This window comes from Marmota monax, unplaced genomic scaffold (genome assembly GCF_021218885.2).
Source record: "Marmota monax isolate L192 unplaced genomic scaffold, Marmota_monax_Labrador192_F-V1.1 WCK01_AAM20220418_F8-fsc00098, whole genome shotgun sequence".
Classification (NCBI taxonomy): domain Eukaryota; kingdom Metazoa; phylum Chordata; class Mammalia; order Rodentia; family Sciuridae; genus Marmota; species Marmota monax.
In genome coordinates this window covers 4,179,341-4,193,314 of record NW_026694639.1, presented here as the reverse complement: position 1 = coordinate 4,193,314, position 13,974 = coordinate 4,179,341, and the positions used below count along the sequence as shown (strand labels likewise).

At 37.5% G+C, this 13,974-nt stretch overlaps 1 protein-coding gene across 1 annotated transcript in view; it reads left to right on the top strand.

Annotated features, from left to right (window-relative positions):
• The first annotated feature begins 13,281 nt into the window (after nucleotides 1–13,281).
• Malrd1 (MAM and LDL receptor class A domain containing 1) overlaps nucleotides 13,282–13,974 on the top strand; it is a 670,952-nt gene continuing 670,259 nt past the window's right edge. Inside the window, exon 1 of the mRNA XM_046423053.1 lies at nucleotides 13,282–13,480. Within this exon, the coding sequence (XP_046279009.1) occupies nucleotides 13,282–13,480 (199 nt within the window). The remainder of the gene's footprint in view (nucleotides 13,481–13,974) is intronic.

Below are 13,974 nucleotides of genomic sequence, written 5' to 3'. Positions count from 1 at the left end.
GCATAGGGTTTTGACACTTCTTGGGAGTGGAAATCGCTCAAACTGGAAGCCAATTTGCTGCATCTTGTATCTTATATCTCTAAGGAAGAGGTAGAAAATTGGTTGGCTTAATTTGAATTATTTGACAAAGCTGTAGTTGAAGGAAAACCAGATTCTGTGTGGTACCTGAAACAAGGTGATTTTTCTTTAAAAAATTGTAACACTGAAGCGTAAGGATCTGTGGAAGATTAATATGCTCTGTGAAACTTCATCAAACTTTGTAAGAGAATCACATTGGAATCTAATTTTGGAACAAAGCCAGAAAATAGGTGTTCTATTCTTGAGAAATAGATATTGGGTACAGATAGAGACTAAACTCCTGACCATGAGACACCAATGACCCTGCCAATGGAGCTGCTCAAAAGAGATTGAGTATAATATGATCCACCGAGCTACATACTTGAGTGTGCCAACCAGCATTCCATCTTCAGGGGAAGTAGTTTATGCAAGACCAGACTTGAGCACATCCAGAATCTCAAATAGATTCCAGAAGCAGATGGCCCACACTCCATTGCATCTGTTCACAGTTATATCACTTATCTATGTTTTCTTTTTGTTTTTCTAAATTACTCCTCTTATTTTTTTTAAAAAATTGTTTCTTAACTTTCTTACATTTCATTCCTTTTTTACTTTCATTGCCATCTGAGAAAATCATCTGTGTAACACTGAGTCTTTGAAAGACATTGAAACTAGTTTTATGAACTAGCATTTTATTTCTATGTATCTGTTTTTCTCTGGGGAAGACAATGTAAAATATATCCATTATTTAGGGGCTATTGGGAATAAACTCTCTCAGTTTTTACTTGTCCCAAAATTCTTTATTTTGTCTCCAATGCTTAAAAACAACATTTGGGTTGCTATACAGTTTAAACCTAAAGGTGATTTTTTTCCCTTATCTCTATGAAAGCAAGTCTTCCTTGAAAGTAACATGTTTTTTTTTATTTCTACTTTATTTTAAAAGCTTCTTATTTATTTATTTGGGCCTGAAGATTGAACTCAGAGGCACTGGACCACTGAGTCATGTCACCAGCCCTATTTTATATTTTGTTTAGAGACAGGGTCTCACTGAGTTGCTCGGTACCTTGCTTTTTGCTGAGATTGGCTTTGAGCTCAGGACCCTCCTTCCACAGCCTCCCATCTGGACAGGATTACCATATGCACCATCACGCCCCGCTGCTAAAAGTTCAATTTTCTTTGGAATTCTTCTGTTTATCTACAGAGTATCTAGCTGAATATTTCTTTTATATTTATCCTACACACTTATTCTCAGAGTTCATGTCTATCTTCTGGAAATTTTTTCTTTTAAATATTGATTTTTTCTTTTATTCTTCCTCTATGCTTCATTTAGTCAGATGTTGAACCTTGTCATTCTATGTTCCAACTTTTTTTTTTAGTATTTATTTCTATTTTTTTTCTATTAATAGCTTCTACTTTCTTTTTCTTTCCATGATTACTTACACTTTTAAATGGCACATCTCAGTTTTGCTATGGCATATTTGCACACATATAAAAAACACCATTTTGCAATTACATTTTAATAAGTTTTTTTATAAAATGATGTCTGTTTTTGTTAGTCTGTTGTGTTTATTTTTAATATTTATTCTTTGAAATATTTGATACACACGTATTTTATATTCTCTATCAATATTCAAAAATCCTTGGATGTCTTTTCTGCCTTTGTGTTGGCTCTGTCATAGACACATCCTTCCTGTAGCGTAGTTGATTTCTACTATGAGCTTTTATTTGGATGATCATAAACTACTGGAACTCAGAGGTGGCTTTTTAAAGGTGCTCCCAAGTTTTTCCAAGTAAATCCTTCCTCTGGCTTTGTGTAAGAGTATCTGTTTAATTCCCCACCCAATGCAGATCCACATACTTTTATTACATTGCCCAGTCTACCTTTATTTTTTTTAATTTTTTATTTGTTTTACTTATTACACATAACAGTGCAATGACCTTGACATATCATATATTTGAATCAGATGGGATATAATTATTATTCAGAATAATGAGAAATTATATCCCAGTCTACCTTTAAATATCAGGATCTACAAACATGGCTCTAGTCTTGACTCACTATTTCTTCTGGCATTTCATACTTTCTGCCAATCATTATTTTGCATTAACTCTGGAATTTTCCTTAAAATATTCTTTAGAATGGTCTTTGAGTAATAAATGATTGCATTAATTCCATATCTTTCCCTCCTCTTTTTGACTCTTAAAATTTGCTTTATACTTTTCAAGTCTAGCATGTAGTTTTACATTTTAAAATATTTTGTAATATATTTCATCTGGCACATGACTTTTTTAAATGAGAGAATTGGCTTATTTTTTAAAGTGGAAATGCAATGAACTACTTTTGCAAAGATAGAAGCTGTGTATGTGTGTCCGTGTGTGTGTCTCTGTCTCTGTCTCTGTCTCTGTCTCTCTCTCTCTCTGTTTCTGTGTGTGTATTTGTAAATGTCTTCACACACCCTTCCCCAAGTTGTAGATTCTTTAAAATCAGGGCCACTGCCTTGTTCTGCATTTCATCTGTCTCATCATCCTTTTACATATTCAATGTTTAGGTAAAGTCACTACTCCTTTTTTTTTTAAAGAGAAAAACTATGTATTTAAACCAATTATTATTATTTGTTATTCTGTTATTTTTGAATATTTAGCCTCTTGGAAGTATCTTTCGGTAGCTTTATAACCCGTGATGAAAATCATTGGCAACAAAATTTAATTAAAACTCTATGGGCATTTTATTTTTTCTGTCTGAAGTTCACATCCAAGCTCTGTCACTGAGTAGTTAATGACAGTGCTTCCAATATCTGAATACATTTTAAAAGTAAAAGTAGAGAATAACACAAGAGGGTATTTAAAGTTTGACGAGCCAACGTTAATTAAACCTTCTGTGAAGATTTCTCCCCCTCAAGATCCTGTGTAAAACAACATAGGTACTATCAGTATCCTTTGACCCTTCTAGGGCCTTTAGACAAAAACTGACAATAGTATTATCTGCTGAAATTATTTTATCTTTTGAAAAAAAATATAAATTTGTCTTATAAAATCTTTTCTGACTGGGTTACTCTGATTTACCTTGAGTGCCAGCGTTCTGGTCCATTTCTTGTCTAAGTGATGAATGGTACTTGAAACACCATAGGGCAATGTTATTTTTAGTAGGTAGTAACAGTTAATAAAGCAGTTTACCATCTGAAACTAGGCAGTAAATGGCTATAACAGCAACAAAATACATGATTTTCTTTTCAAAATGAGAAATAGTGAACATATTAAAATGCTATGTGAACCGAATTTAGAATCAGAATATAAAATTGAAATGTTTCTATCCTCTCATGTCTCTTAACACCCTTTTGCTTTTGTACTCTCTTTCCTTTTTCTTTTTCTTCTTTTTTCCTTATTTTTATGTATTTTTTCTTTCCCTCCCTCCCTTTCTTACTTCCTTTATTTCTTTTTTTTTAAATTTTTTATTGTTGGCTGTTCAAAACATTACATAGTTCTTGATATATCATATTTCACAATTTGATTCAAGTGGGTTATGAGCTCCCATTTTTACCCCCTATACAGATTGCAGAATCACATCAGTTACACATCCATTGATTTACATATTGCCATACTAGTGTCTGTTGTATTCTGCTGCCTTTCCTATCCTCTACTATCCCCCCTCCCCTCCCCTCCCCTCCCCTCCCCTCTTCTCTCTCTGCTCCCTCTACTGACATTCGTTTGTCTCCCTTATATTATTTTTCCCCTTCCCCTCACTTCCTCTTGTATGTACTTTTGTATAACTCTGAGGGTCTCCTTCCATTTCCATGCATTTTCCCTTCTCTCTCCCTTTCCCTCCCACCTCTCATCCCTGTTTAATGTTAATCTTCTTCTCATGCTCTTCGACCCTACTCTGTTCTTAGTTACTCTCCTTATATCAAAGAAGACATTTGGCATTTGTTTTTTAGGGATTGGCTAGCTTCACTTAGCATAATCTGCTCTAATGCCATCCATTTCCCTGTAAATTCTATGATTTTGTCATTTTTTAATGCAGAGTAATACTCCATTGTGTATAAATGCCACATTTTTTTTATCCATTCATCCATTGAAGGGCATCTAGGTTGGTTCCACAGTCTAGCTATTGTGAATTGTGCTGCTATGAACATCGATGTAGCAGTGTCCCTGTAGCATGCTCTTTTTAGGTCTTTAGGGAATAGACCGAGAAGGGGAATAGCTGGGTCAAATGGTGGCTCCATTCCCAGCTTTCCAAGAAATCTCCATACTGCTTTCCAAATTGGCTGCACCAATTTGCAGTCCCACCAGCAATGTACAAGTGTACTCTTTTCCCCACATCCTCGCCAGCACTTGTTGTTGTTTGACTTCATAATGGCTGCCAATCTTACTGGAGTGAGATGGTATCTTAGGGTGGTTTTGATTTGCATTTCTCTGACTGCTAGAGATGGTGAGCATTTTTTCATGTACTTGTTGATTGATTGTATGTCCTCCTCTGAGAAGTGTCTGTTCAGGTCCTTGGCCCATTTGTTGATTGGGTTGTTTGTTCTCTTATTGTCTAATTTTTTGAGTTCTTTGTATACTCTGGATATTAGGGCTCTATCTGAAGTGTGAGGAGTAAAGATTTGTTCCCAGGATGTAGGCTCTCTATTTACCTCTCTTATTGTATCTTTTGCTGAGAAAAAACTTTTTAGTTTGAGTAAGTCCCATTTGTTGATTCTAGTTATTAACTTTTGTGCTATGGGTGTCCTATTGAGGAATTTGGAGCCCGACCCCACAGTATGTAGATCGTAGCCAACTTTTTCTTCTATCAGATGGCGTGTCTCTGATTTGATATCAAGCTCCTTGATCCATTTTGAATTAACTTTTGTGCATGGCGAGAGAAAGGGATTCAGTTTCATTTTGTTGCATATGGATTTCCAGTTTTCCCAGCACCATTTGTTGAAGAAGCTATCCTTCCTCCATTGCATGCTTTTAGCCCCTTTATCAAATATAAGGTAGTTGTAGTTTTGTGGATTGGTTTCTGTGTCCTCTATTCTGTACCATTGGTCCACCCGCCTGTTTTGGTACCAGTACCATGCTGTTTTTGTTACTATTGCTCTGTAGTATAGTTTGAAGTCTGGTATCGCTATACCGCCTGATTCACACTTCCTGCTTAGCATTGTTTTTGCTATTCTGGGTCTTTTGTTTTTCCATATGAATTTCATGATTGCTTTCTCTATTTCTACAAGAAATGCCGTTGGGATTTTGATTGGCATTGCATTAAACCTATAGAGAACTTTTGGTAATATCGCCATTTTGATGATGTTAGTTCTGCCTATCCATGAACAGGGTATATTTTTCCATCTTCTAAGATCTTCTTCTATTTGTCTCTTTAGGGTTCTGTAGTTTTCATTGTATAAGTCTTTCACCTCTTTTGTTAGGTTGATTCCCAAGTATTTTATTTTTTTTTGAAGATATTGTGAATGGAGTGGTTGTCCTCATTTCCATTTCAGAGGATTTGTCGCTGATATACAGGAATGCCTTTGATTTATGCGTGTTGATTTTATATGCTGCCACTTTGCTGAATTCATTTATTAGCTCTAATAGTTTCTTTGTAGACCCTTTTGGGTCTGCTAGGTATAGAATCATATCATCTGCAAATAGTGATAATTTAAGTTCTTCTTTTCCTATTTTGATGCCTTTAATTTCTTTCGTCTGTCTAATTGCTCTGGCCAGTGTTTCGAGAACTATGTTGAACAGAAGTGGTGAGAGAGGGCATCCCTGTCTTGTTCCAGATTTTAGAGGGAATGCCTTCAATTTTTCTCCATTCAGAATGATGCTAGCCTGAGGCTTAGCATAGATTGCTTTTACAATATTGAGGTATGTTCCTGTTATCCCTAGTTTTTCTAGAGTTTTGAACATAAAGGGATGCTGTACTTTGTTGAATGCTTTTTCCGCATCTATCGAGATGATCATATGATTCTTATTTTTAAGTCTATTGATTTGGTGAATAACATTTATTGATTTCCATATATTGAACCAGCCTTGCATCCCAGGGATGAATCCTACTTGATCATGGTGCACAATTTTTTTGATAAGTTTTTGTATCCGAGTGGCCAGAATTTTATTGAGGATTTTTGCATCTAGGTTCATTAGAGATATTGGTCTGTAGTTTTCTTTCTTTGAAGTGTCTTTGTCTGGTTTAGGTATCAGGGTGATGTTGGCCTCGTAGAATGAATTTGGAAGTTCTCCCTCTTTTTCTATTTCCCGAAGTAGCTTGAAAAGTATTGGTATTAGTTCGTCTTTAAAGGTTTTGTAAAACTCTGTTGTATACCCATCCGGTCCTGGGCTTTTCTTAGTTGGTAGTCTTTTGATGGTTTCTTCTATTTCCTCAATTGATATTGGTCTGTTTAGGTTGTCTATATCCTCCTGACTCAATCTGGGCAGATCATATGACTTAAGAAATTTATCTATGCCTTCACTATCTTCTAATTTATTGGAGTATAAGGATTCAAAATAATTTTTGATTATCTTCTGTATTTCTGAAGTGTCTGTTGTGATATTGCCTCTTTCATCCCGTATGTTAGTAATTTGAGTTCTGTCTCTTCTTCTCTTCGCTAGCATGGCTAAGGGTCTGTCGATTTTGTTTATTTTTTCAAAGAACCAACTTTTGGTTTTGTCAATTTTTTCAATTGTTTCTTTTGTTTCGATTTCATTAATTTCAGCTCTGATTTTAATTATTTCTTGCCTTCTACTTCTTTTGCTGTTGTTTTGCTCTTCTTTTTCTAGGATTTTGAGATGAAGTATGAGATCATTTATTTGTTGGTTTTTTCTTTTTTTAAGGAATGAACTCCAAGCAATGTATTTTCCTCTTAGAACTGCTTTCAATGTGTCCCATAGATTCCGATATGTTGTGTCTGTGTTTTCATTAATCTCTAAGAATTTTTAATTTCTTCCTTGATGTCTTCTATAACCCATTGATCGTTCAGTAACCTATTGTTCATTCTCCAAGTGATGTATTCTTTTCCCTTCCTTCTTTTATCGTTGATTTTCAGTTCCATTCCATTATGATCAGATAGGATGCATGGTATTATCTCTACTCCTTTATATTGTCTAAGAGTTTCCCTGTGACATAATATATGATCTATTTTTGAGAAGGATCCATGTGCTGCTGAGAAAAAAGTGTAACTGCTTGATGTTGGGTGGTATATTCTATATATGTCAATTAAGTCTAGGTTATTAATTGTGTTATTGAGTTCTATAGTTTCCTTATTCAACTTTTGTTTGGAAGATCTGTCCAGTGGTGATAGAGGTGTGTTGAAGTCTCCCATGATTATTGTATGGTGGTCTATTAGACTCTTGAACTTGAGAAGACTTTGTTTGATGAACATAGCTGCACCATTGTTTGGGGCATAAATATTTATGATTTTTATATCTTGTTGGTGTATGGTTCCCTTGAGCAGTATGTAGTGTCCCTCTTTATCTCTTTTGATTAACTTTGGCTTGAAATCTATTTTATTTGATATGAGTATGGATACTCCTGCTTGTTTCCGAAGTCCATATGAGTGGTATGATTTTTCCCAACCTTTCACCTTCAGCCTATGTATGTCTTTTCCTATCAAATGCGTCTCCTGTAGGCAGCATATTGTTGGGTCTTGTTTTGTGATCCATTCTACTAGCCTGTGTCTCTTGATTGGTGAGTTTAAGCCATTAACATTTAGGGTTATTATTGAGATATGGGTTGTTCTTCCAGCCATATTTGTTTATTTATGTTACTAAACATGGTTTGTTTTCCTCTTTGATTATTTTCCCCCCTTTAGTGTCCTACCTCCCACTGTTGGTTTTCATTGTTATTTTCCATTTCCTCTTCCTGTAATGTTTTGCCAAGGATGTTTTGAAGAGATGGTTTTCTAGCTGCAAATTCTTTTAACTTTTGTTTATCGTGGAAGGTTTTAATTTCATCTTCCATCCTGAAGCTTAATTTCGCTGGAAACACAATTCTTGGTTGGAACCCATTTTCTTTCAGTGTTTGAAATATGTTATTCCAGGATCTTCTAGCTTTCAGAGTCTGTGTTGAAAGATCAGCTGTTATCCTGATTGGCTTACCCCTAAATGTGATCTGCTTCCTTTCTCTTGTAGCTTTTAAAATTCTCTCCTTATTCTGTATGTTGGGCATCTTCATTATAATGTGTCTAGGTGTGGGTCTCTTATGATTTTGCACATTCGGCGTCCTGTAGGCTTCTAGGATTTGGGGTTCTGTCTCATTCTTCAAGTCTGGGAAGTTTTCTCGTATTATTTCATTGAATAGATTGCTCATTCCTTTGGTTTGAAACTCTGTCCCTTCCTGTATCCCAATGACTCTTAAATTTGGTCTCTTGATGTTATCCCATATTTCTTGGATGTTCTGCTCATGGTTTCTTAACAGTCTTGCTGAGCTGTCTATGTTCTTTTCAAGTTGAAATACTTTATCTTCATTGTCTGATGTTCTGTCTTCTAAGTGTTCTACTCTGCTGGTAGTATTCTCAATTGAGTTTTTAAGTTGGCTTATTGCTTCCTGCATTTCTAGGATTTCTGTTTGTTTGTTTTTTATAACCTCTATTTCCCTGTATAGTTGATCTTTTGCTTCTTGGATTTGTTTATGTAATTCATTGTTGAAGTGATCTTTCATTGTCTGATTTTGCTGTCTGATGTCTTCCTTGAGACTCCAGATCATCTGAAGCATGTATATCCTGAATTCTTTATCTGACATTCCATCTGCTGCAGCTATTACCTCTTCTAACGTTGAGTTGACCTGCAATGCTTGTGGTCCTTTCTTTCCTTGTCTCTTCATACTGTTCGCGTTCCTTTCTACTTGGTGAAACTGTTGTACTATTGAATTTTCCCCCTATATATTTATATTGGTCTTGTATAGTTGCAAAGTCTCCCTCGCAGGTGCGGGCGGTGGCTCTGTCCCTCTGCGGGCCGCTAGGCTTGTTCTGTCGGTGGTCACAGTTCTGTCTACTTTGCAGGCGCAGGCAGCGGCACTGCCCCTCTGCAGGCCTCTGGGGCTGTACTGCCAGTGGGTCGCAGGTCCGCCTACCTTGCAGGCGCGGGGGGGGCGGCTCTACACTTCCTCAGGCCACTGGGCCTGTTCTGTCTCTCGGTTGCAGGTCTGGCCTGTTCTGATGGTGGTCACAGTTCCGTCTACCTTGCAGGCGCTGGGTGAGGGGGCGGCTCTGCCTCTCAGCAGGTCGCTGCTCCTCTTCTGCCGGTGGGTCGCAGGCCCGCCTACCTTGCAGAAGTGATTGGAAGCTCTGCCACTCCGCGGGCCACTGGGCCTTTTCTGTCAGTGGTCACAGTTCCGCCTACCTGACAGGCGCGGGGGGTGGGGGGCGGCTCTGCCCCTCAGCAGGCCGCTGGGCCTGTTCTGTGGGTGGTCACAGTTCCCTCTACCTTGCCGGCGCAGGGGGAGGGGGCGGCTCTGCCTCTCAGCAGGCCGTTGCTCCTCTTGTGCCGGTGGGTCGCAGGCCCGCCTACCTTGCAGGAGTGATTGGAAGCTCTGTCCCACCGCGGGCCACTGGGCCTTTTCTGTCGGTGGTCACAGTTACCCTACCTGGCAGGCGCGGGGGCTGTGGGGCGGTTCTGCCCCTCAGCAGGCCGCTGGGTCTGCTCTGTGCGTGGTCACAGTTCCCTCTACTTTGCCGGCGCAGGGGGAGGGGGCGGCTCAGCCTCTCAGCAGGCCGCTGCTCCTCTTCTGCCGGTGGGTCGCAGGCCCGCCTACCTTGCAGGAGTGATTGGAAGCTCTGTCCCACCGCGGGCCACTGGGCCTTTTCTGTCGGTGGTCACCTGGCAGGCGCGGGGGGTGGGGGGTGGCTCTGCCCCTCAGCAGGCAGCTGGGCCTGCTCTGTGCGTGGTCACAGTTCCCTCTACCCCTTTATTTCTTAGGAGGAAAATCAGAAATAAGCTTTGATGTGATATAATCATTTAGTTATTATTGGGGAGTCTCTTGCCACTGTTACGCAAAATTGAGGTTTCAAAATATAAAGTTTCTTTTAAAATAACCCAAGATTTTAAAGTGGAAAAGCAACACTGAACACAATAATTGTTTATCTTTTATCTAGTGGCATTTTTAACTGTCATATTTGCATTGCATTTGTTTACTTATTCCTAGCAAAGGTTGAGATAATTGTGATCCTTACTGATTTTTTTCAATTAGCGATTGAATGGATTTGTTTGCACAACTGCTATCTGCTGGAAACTGTGCTAGTTACTGAGGATACTAGGGATACAACAGTTAAAAAATCACAACCCGCACCCCCACCCCCCAGCTTTTTGGTCATGGATATAGAATACATTTAATAGTATAACATCATATATTCTAGGGGGAAACAGCAAGTTACAGTGTAAGCAAAATCTTTAATTTTTCTTAATCCAGTACATTTATTGCAACATTTTACCATCTTATTTTCTTCTTTTAAAAATATATTTTACTGTATATTCAAGGTATACAACATGAGGTTATGGGATACATATAGAGAGTAAAAATGTTACTAGTCATGAAACAAGTTATTATACCCATCATCTCATCTAGTTATCAATTTATTTTTGGTTTTTATGAAAGGGGCAGCTAAAATCTACTAATTTAGCAAGAATCTCATATATGGAACAATTTTATTACCTACATGAGCTCTAGAGTTGACATGGGAGCCAAGATGTTGGAAAAAATTTAAGTGCCCATTGATGGATGAATGGCTAAAGAAATTGTGATATGTATGTATAATGGAATATTATTCAGTCCTAAAAAATTGGTTCTTGCCATTTGCTACAGCATGGATGGGCCAAGAGGATACTATTCTAAGTGGAATAAGCCAGATATGGAAATAAAAATATTCCATGATCTCCCGCTTATACATAGAATCTAAAAAATTGTCAATTTTTTTTGTAATTAATATTATATACTTTTTATATTTGAGAGGGACTATAGCAGTGATTTTCATAGGTGGGGAAGGGAAAATAGTGAAGCTACAGGTCAGAGGATACAAAGTAGCAGATATGTGGGCTGAATAAGTCTTGGAGTTCCATTATACAACCTGCTTTGTTCTTACAGGCTAATAAAGAGTCACTTAAGCAAGCAGACAGTGACCATACTGGATATATAGTTGTTAAAATTCATGAGTACTGAAGGCTGGGAAAACAACCCACTCTGGGAGAACCACCCAAGGTACCTTAGAGAAAGTCTTCTAAGCTGAAATGTAAATTATGACTATGGACCCGGAGATTGGTTGGGGAGAGATCTCAGATATGAACTCTAGAGTATGCTTAGAGAACTGCCACAACAGCAGTCCAGTACCACATGGCAAAGCATAAGCCAGGATGAGACAAGGGTTGCACCTCAACAGGTAGGCCATCTCAATAGGTAACCCACACTGCAGAGTGTGACATTTGCACTGACTTTAGAGAGAGGTTACATGTAGGTGTGGATGCATGCTTTAGAATAATCACTCTACCTGAAGCATGGAAAGTGAGTTGTGGGTAGTAGAAATATCCAGCTTGGGGTATTGTGGAGATAAGAACTGATAGAACTTTAACTGAAACAGAATATATAAGACTTGGTGATCAATAGAATGGGTGAGACTAGTCCAGGAAAGAGATACTTCTGACGGTATCAGTTGGACAAATACTATTCACCGAAATACAGAACAATAGCTGTTTGGTTGTGTCAGGGAAAGAAAGATGAGTTTTGTTATTGATTCTAGTTGACCATGCCAATTAGGATATGTGTGTGTGTGTGTGTGTGTGTGTGTGTTGCACAGAAAGAAGTGTATATCAGACTGCAGTTAGAGAATTAGAAGACAACAAAAAATAAAAACTTCTTGAAATCAGAGAATGAAGAAAAAAGCCTAGGAATATATATATAGTATAATCCTAGCAGAGAAGGGGCCTTTACATGGAACTGCAAGGATAATCAACAATTAAAATACAAGTGAAAAAAACAGGTAGAACAGGCATTAATCAACATTCATTTTCCACACAGAGAGTTATGAAGAAGAGATATTTCTGAAAAGGAAATTAAACAGGACATGGGAATCCTAGATTATATGGACTACAAAATTAGACTCCCGTCCCTTCCAGAATCCTGGATGCTCATACCCTGAACATATTTATGACTTCTTTCCCCTAGAATATAGGGGGAATTTACTTTTATAACATTTTTTAAAAAATGCTCAGATGTATTCTCTATCCCTGATCTGTGGTCTTTCCCCTCTATATTTCTCCAGCTGCTTCTTAGAGGCTTGTGGGTTATCTTTGGCTCTTGGAATTACATTAAGAAATTAAAACAATATACTTTAAAACAACTGTGCCACACCATCAAGAAATCATATATAAAGAAATATTTTGAATGTTCAACTTCATAAAATATTAAAATTATTAGTATTTTATACTTAATATTTCCATGCAAACTTCTGTACTGATCCCTCTGAATATGCATCCTGGAGTGTGTGTTTGATTTGTAAAAGCAAATTAAAATGATCGGACAGGTAAATGAGTGTGTTGTAGGAGAAAGCTCTGTGCTCAGCAATGGGATAACTGAGCTCTACTTTCTAACACCAACTTACTGGGTTTTCTCACACACATCCCATAAGTTCCTTAGAGCCAAATTATGTGATTTTATAAAATAAAATCCAACATTCTTTCAATTTTAAAGATCTATGGTTCTTAATTTATGTCAGACAGCAAGGTGAGGTTCTAATCAATTAAAGAGGAAAACCATTTCATTCCCTCGAGCAATTCTGATAATGGCACCTGAAATATTGGAATATATTTTAGTAACAATAAATTTCTAATTACATGAATGGGCTTAAGTGAGCACAGGGGTTTAAGGGAGAACATTTCTATGTAATTTAGAATGTTATTATGGTTCTCTTCCACCCATCCCCCTCATTTATGTGCTTGCCCTTTGTTTTTTAATTTTTCTTTCAGGAGATAGCATGACCATAAAGGTTTAAATTGTTTAAACATGGCATATGTAGGGCAATAAACATCCATGTTTAGTTAGCTACAGAAATGGTGCAATTACTCAAGTTAAATATTTTCTAAAGTCACTCCTCTGAAAGAGTAAAGTAACTACTTGAGAAGTCATTTGTTAGAGTTGCAGCTAGTTACCAACAGAATCCAGTCCCAAGAAGCAAATCCAGAAAACAAAAAAAGGGAGAAAAGGAAAAGAATGTCTCCAATTATGGACTCACCTATTACAACTGCCTGATCTTTGATACACAACACCCAGTAATGCTCTTCTCCCTGGCTACAATGTCAGCATTTCCAATGAATGGAGCTTTCTGTTTCTTTTGGATTTCCTGTGTTTTCATTTTTCCACTGGGTCAGCAAGGAACGGAAGCCTTTCACTGTGATGATGGGGTCTTCTTGCCACCTGACAATGTGTGTGACTTCACAAATCAGTGTGGGGACAATAGCGATGAGCAGCAATGTAAGTGTCATTCTCCTCTTTTCAATTTCAGTACATCTTCAAACCAGGGACTTATGAGCAGCCCAGGAGATTCAGCTAGATTCCTAGCTCTGCTTTGGTTTTATGTTATATGCCTTTAGGTTAAGTTAGATGCTAAAGTATATTGTTTAATAAATACCTGGTCAATTCTTAAAAAATATTTTAATTAATATGAAATCACTAAGATTTTTAACTGTGTGGAATGTATTTTATCAGTTTTTCCCTGGCTGTAAAGAAGGAGTAATAAGCAAAAATGAAGCTTTTAGTGCTAGATTAGTGAAGCAAAATTCAAAAGAAACTCATCAATGAGGTCATAAAATGCTATGATGGAAATGATGAGTTGAAATTTGAATTTATATGGAAACATTTAATATGAATTTTAGCTTGGATGGGTAGATTTTATTTTCTTTTATAGACCACTACCTTCAAGTGAGTTGGTATCAATTGAACCTGTAGCACAACTCTGGCTTGTGATT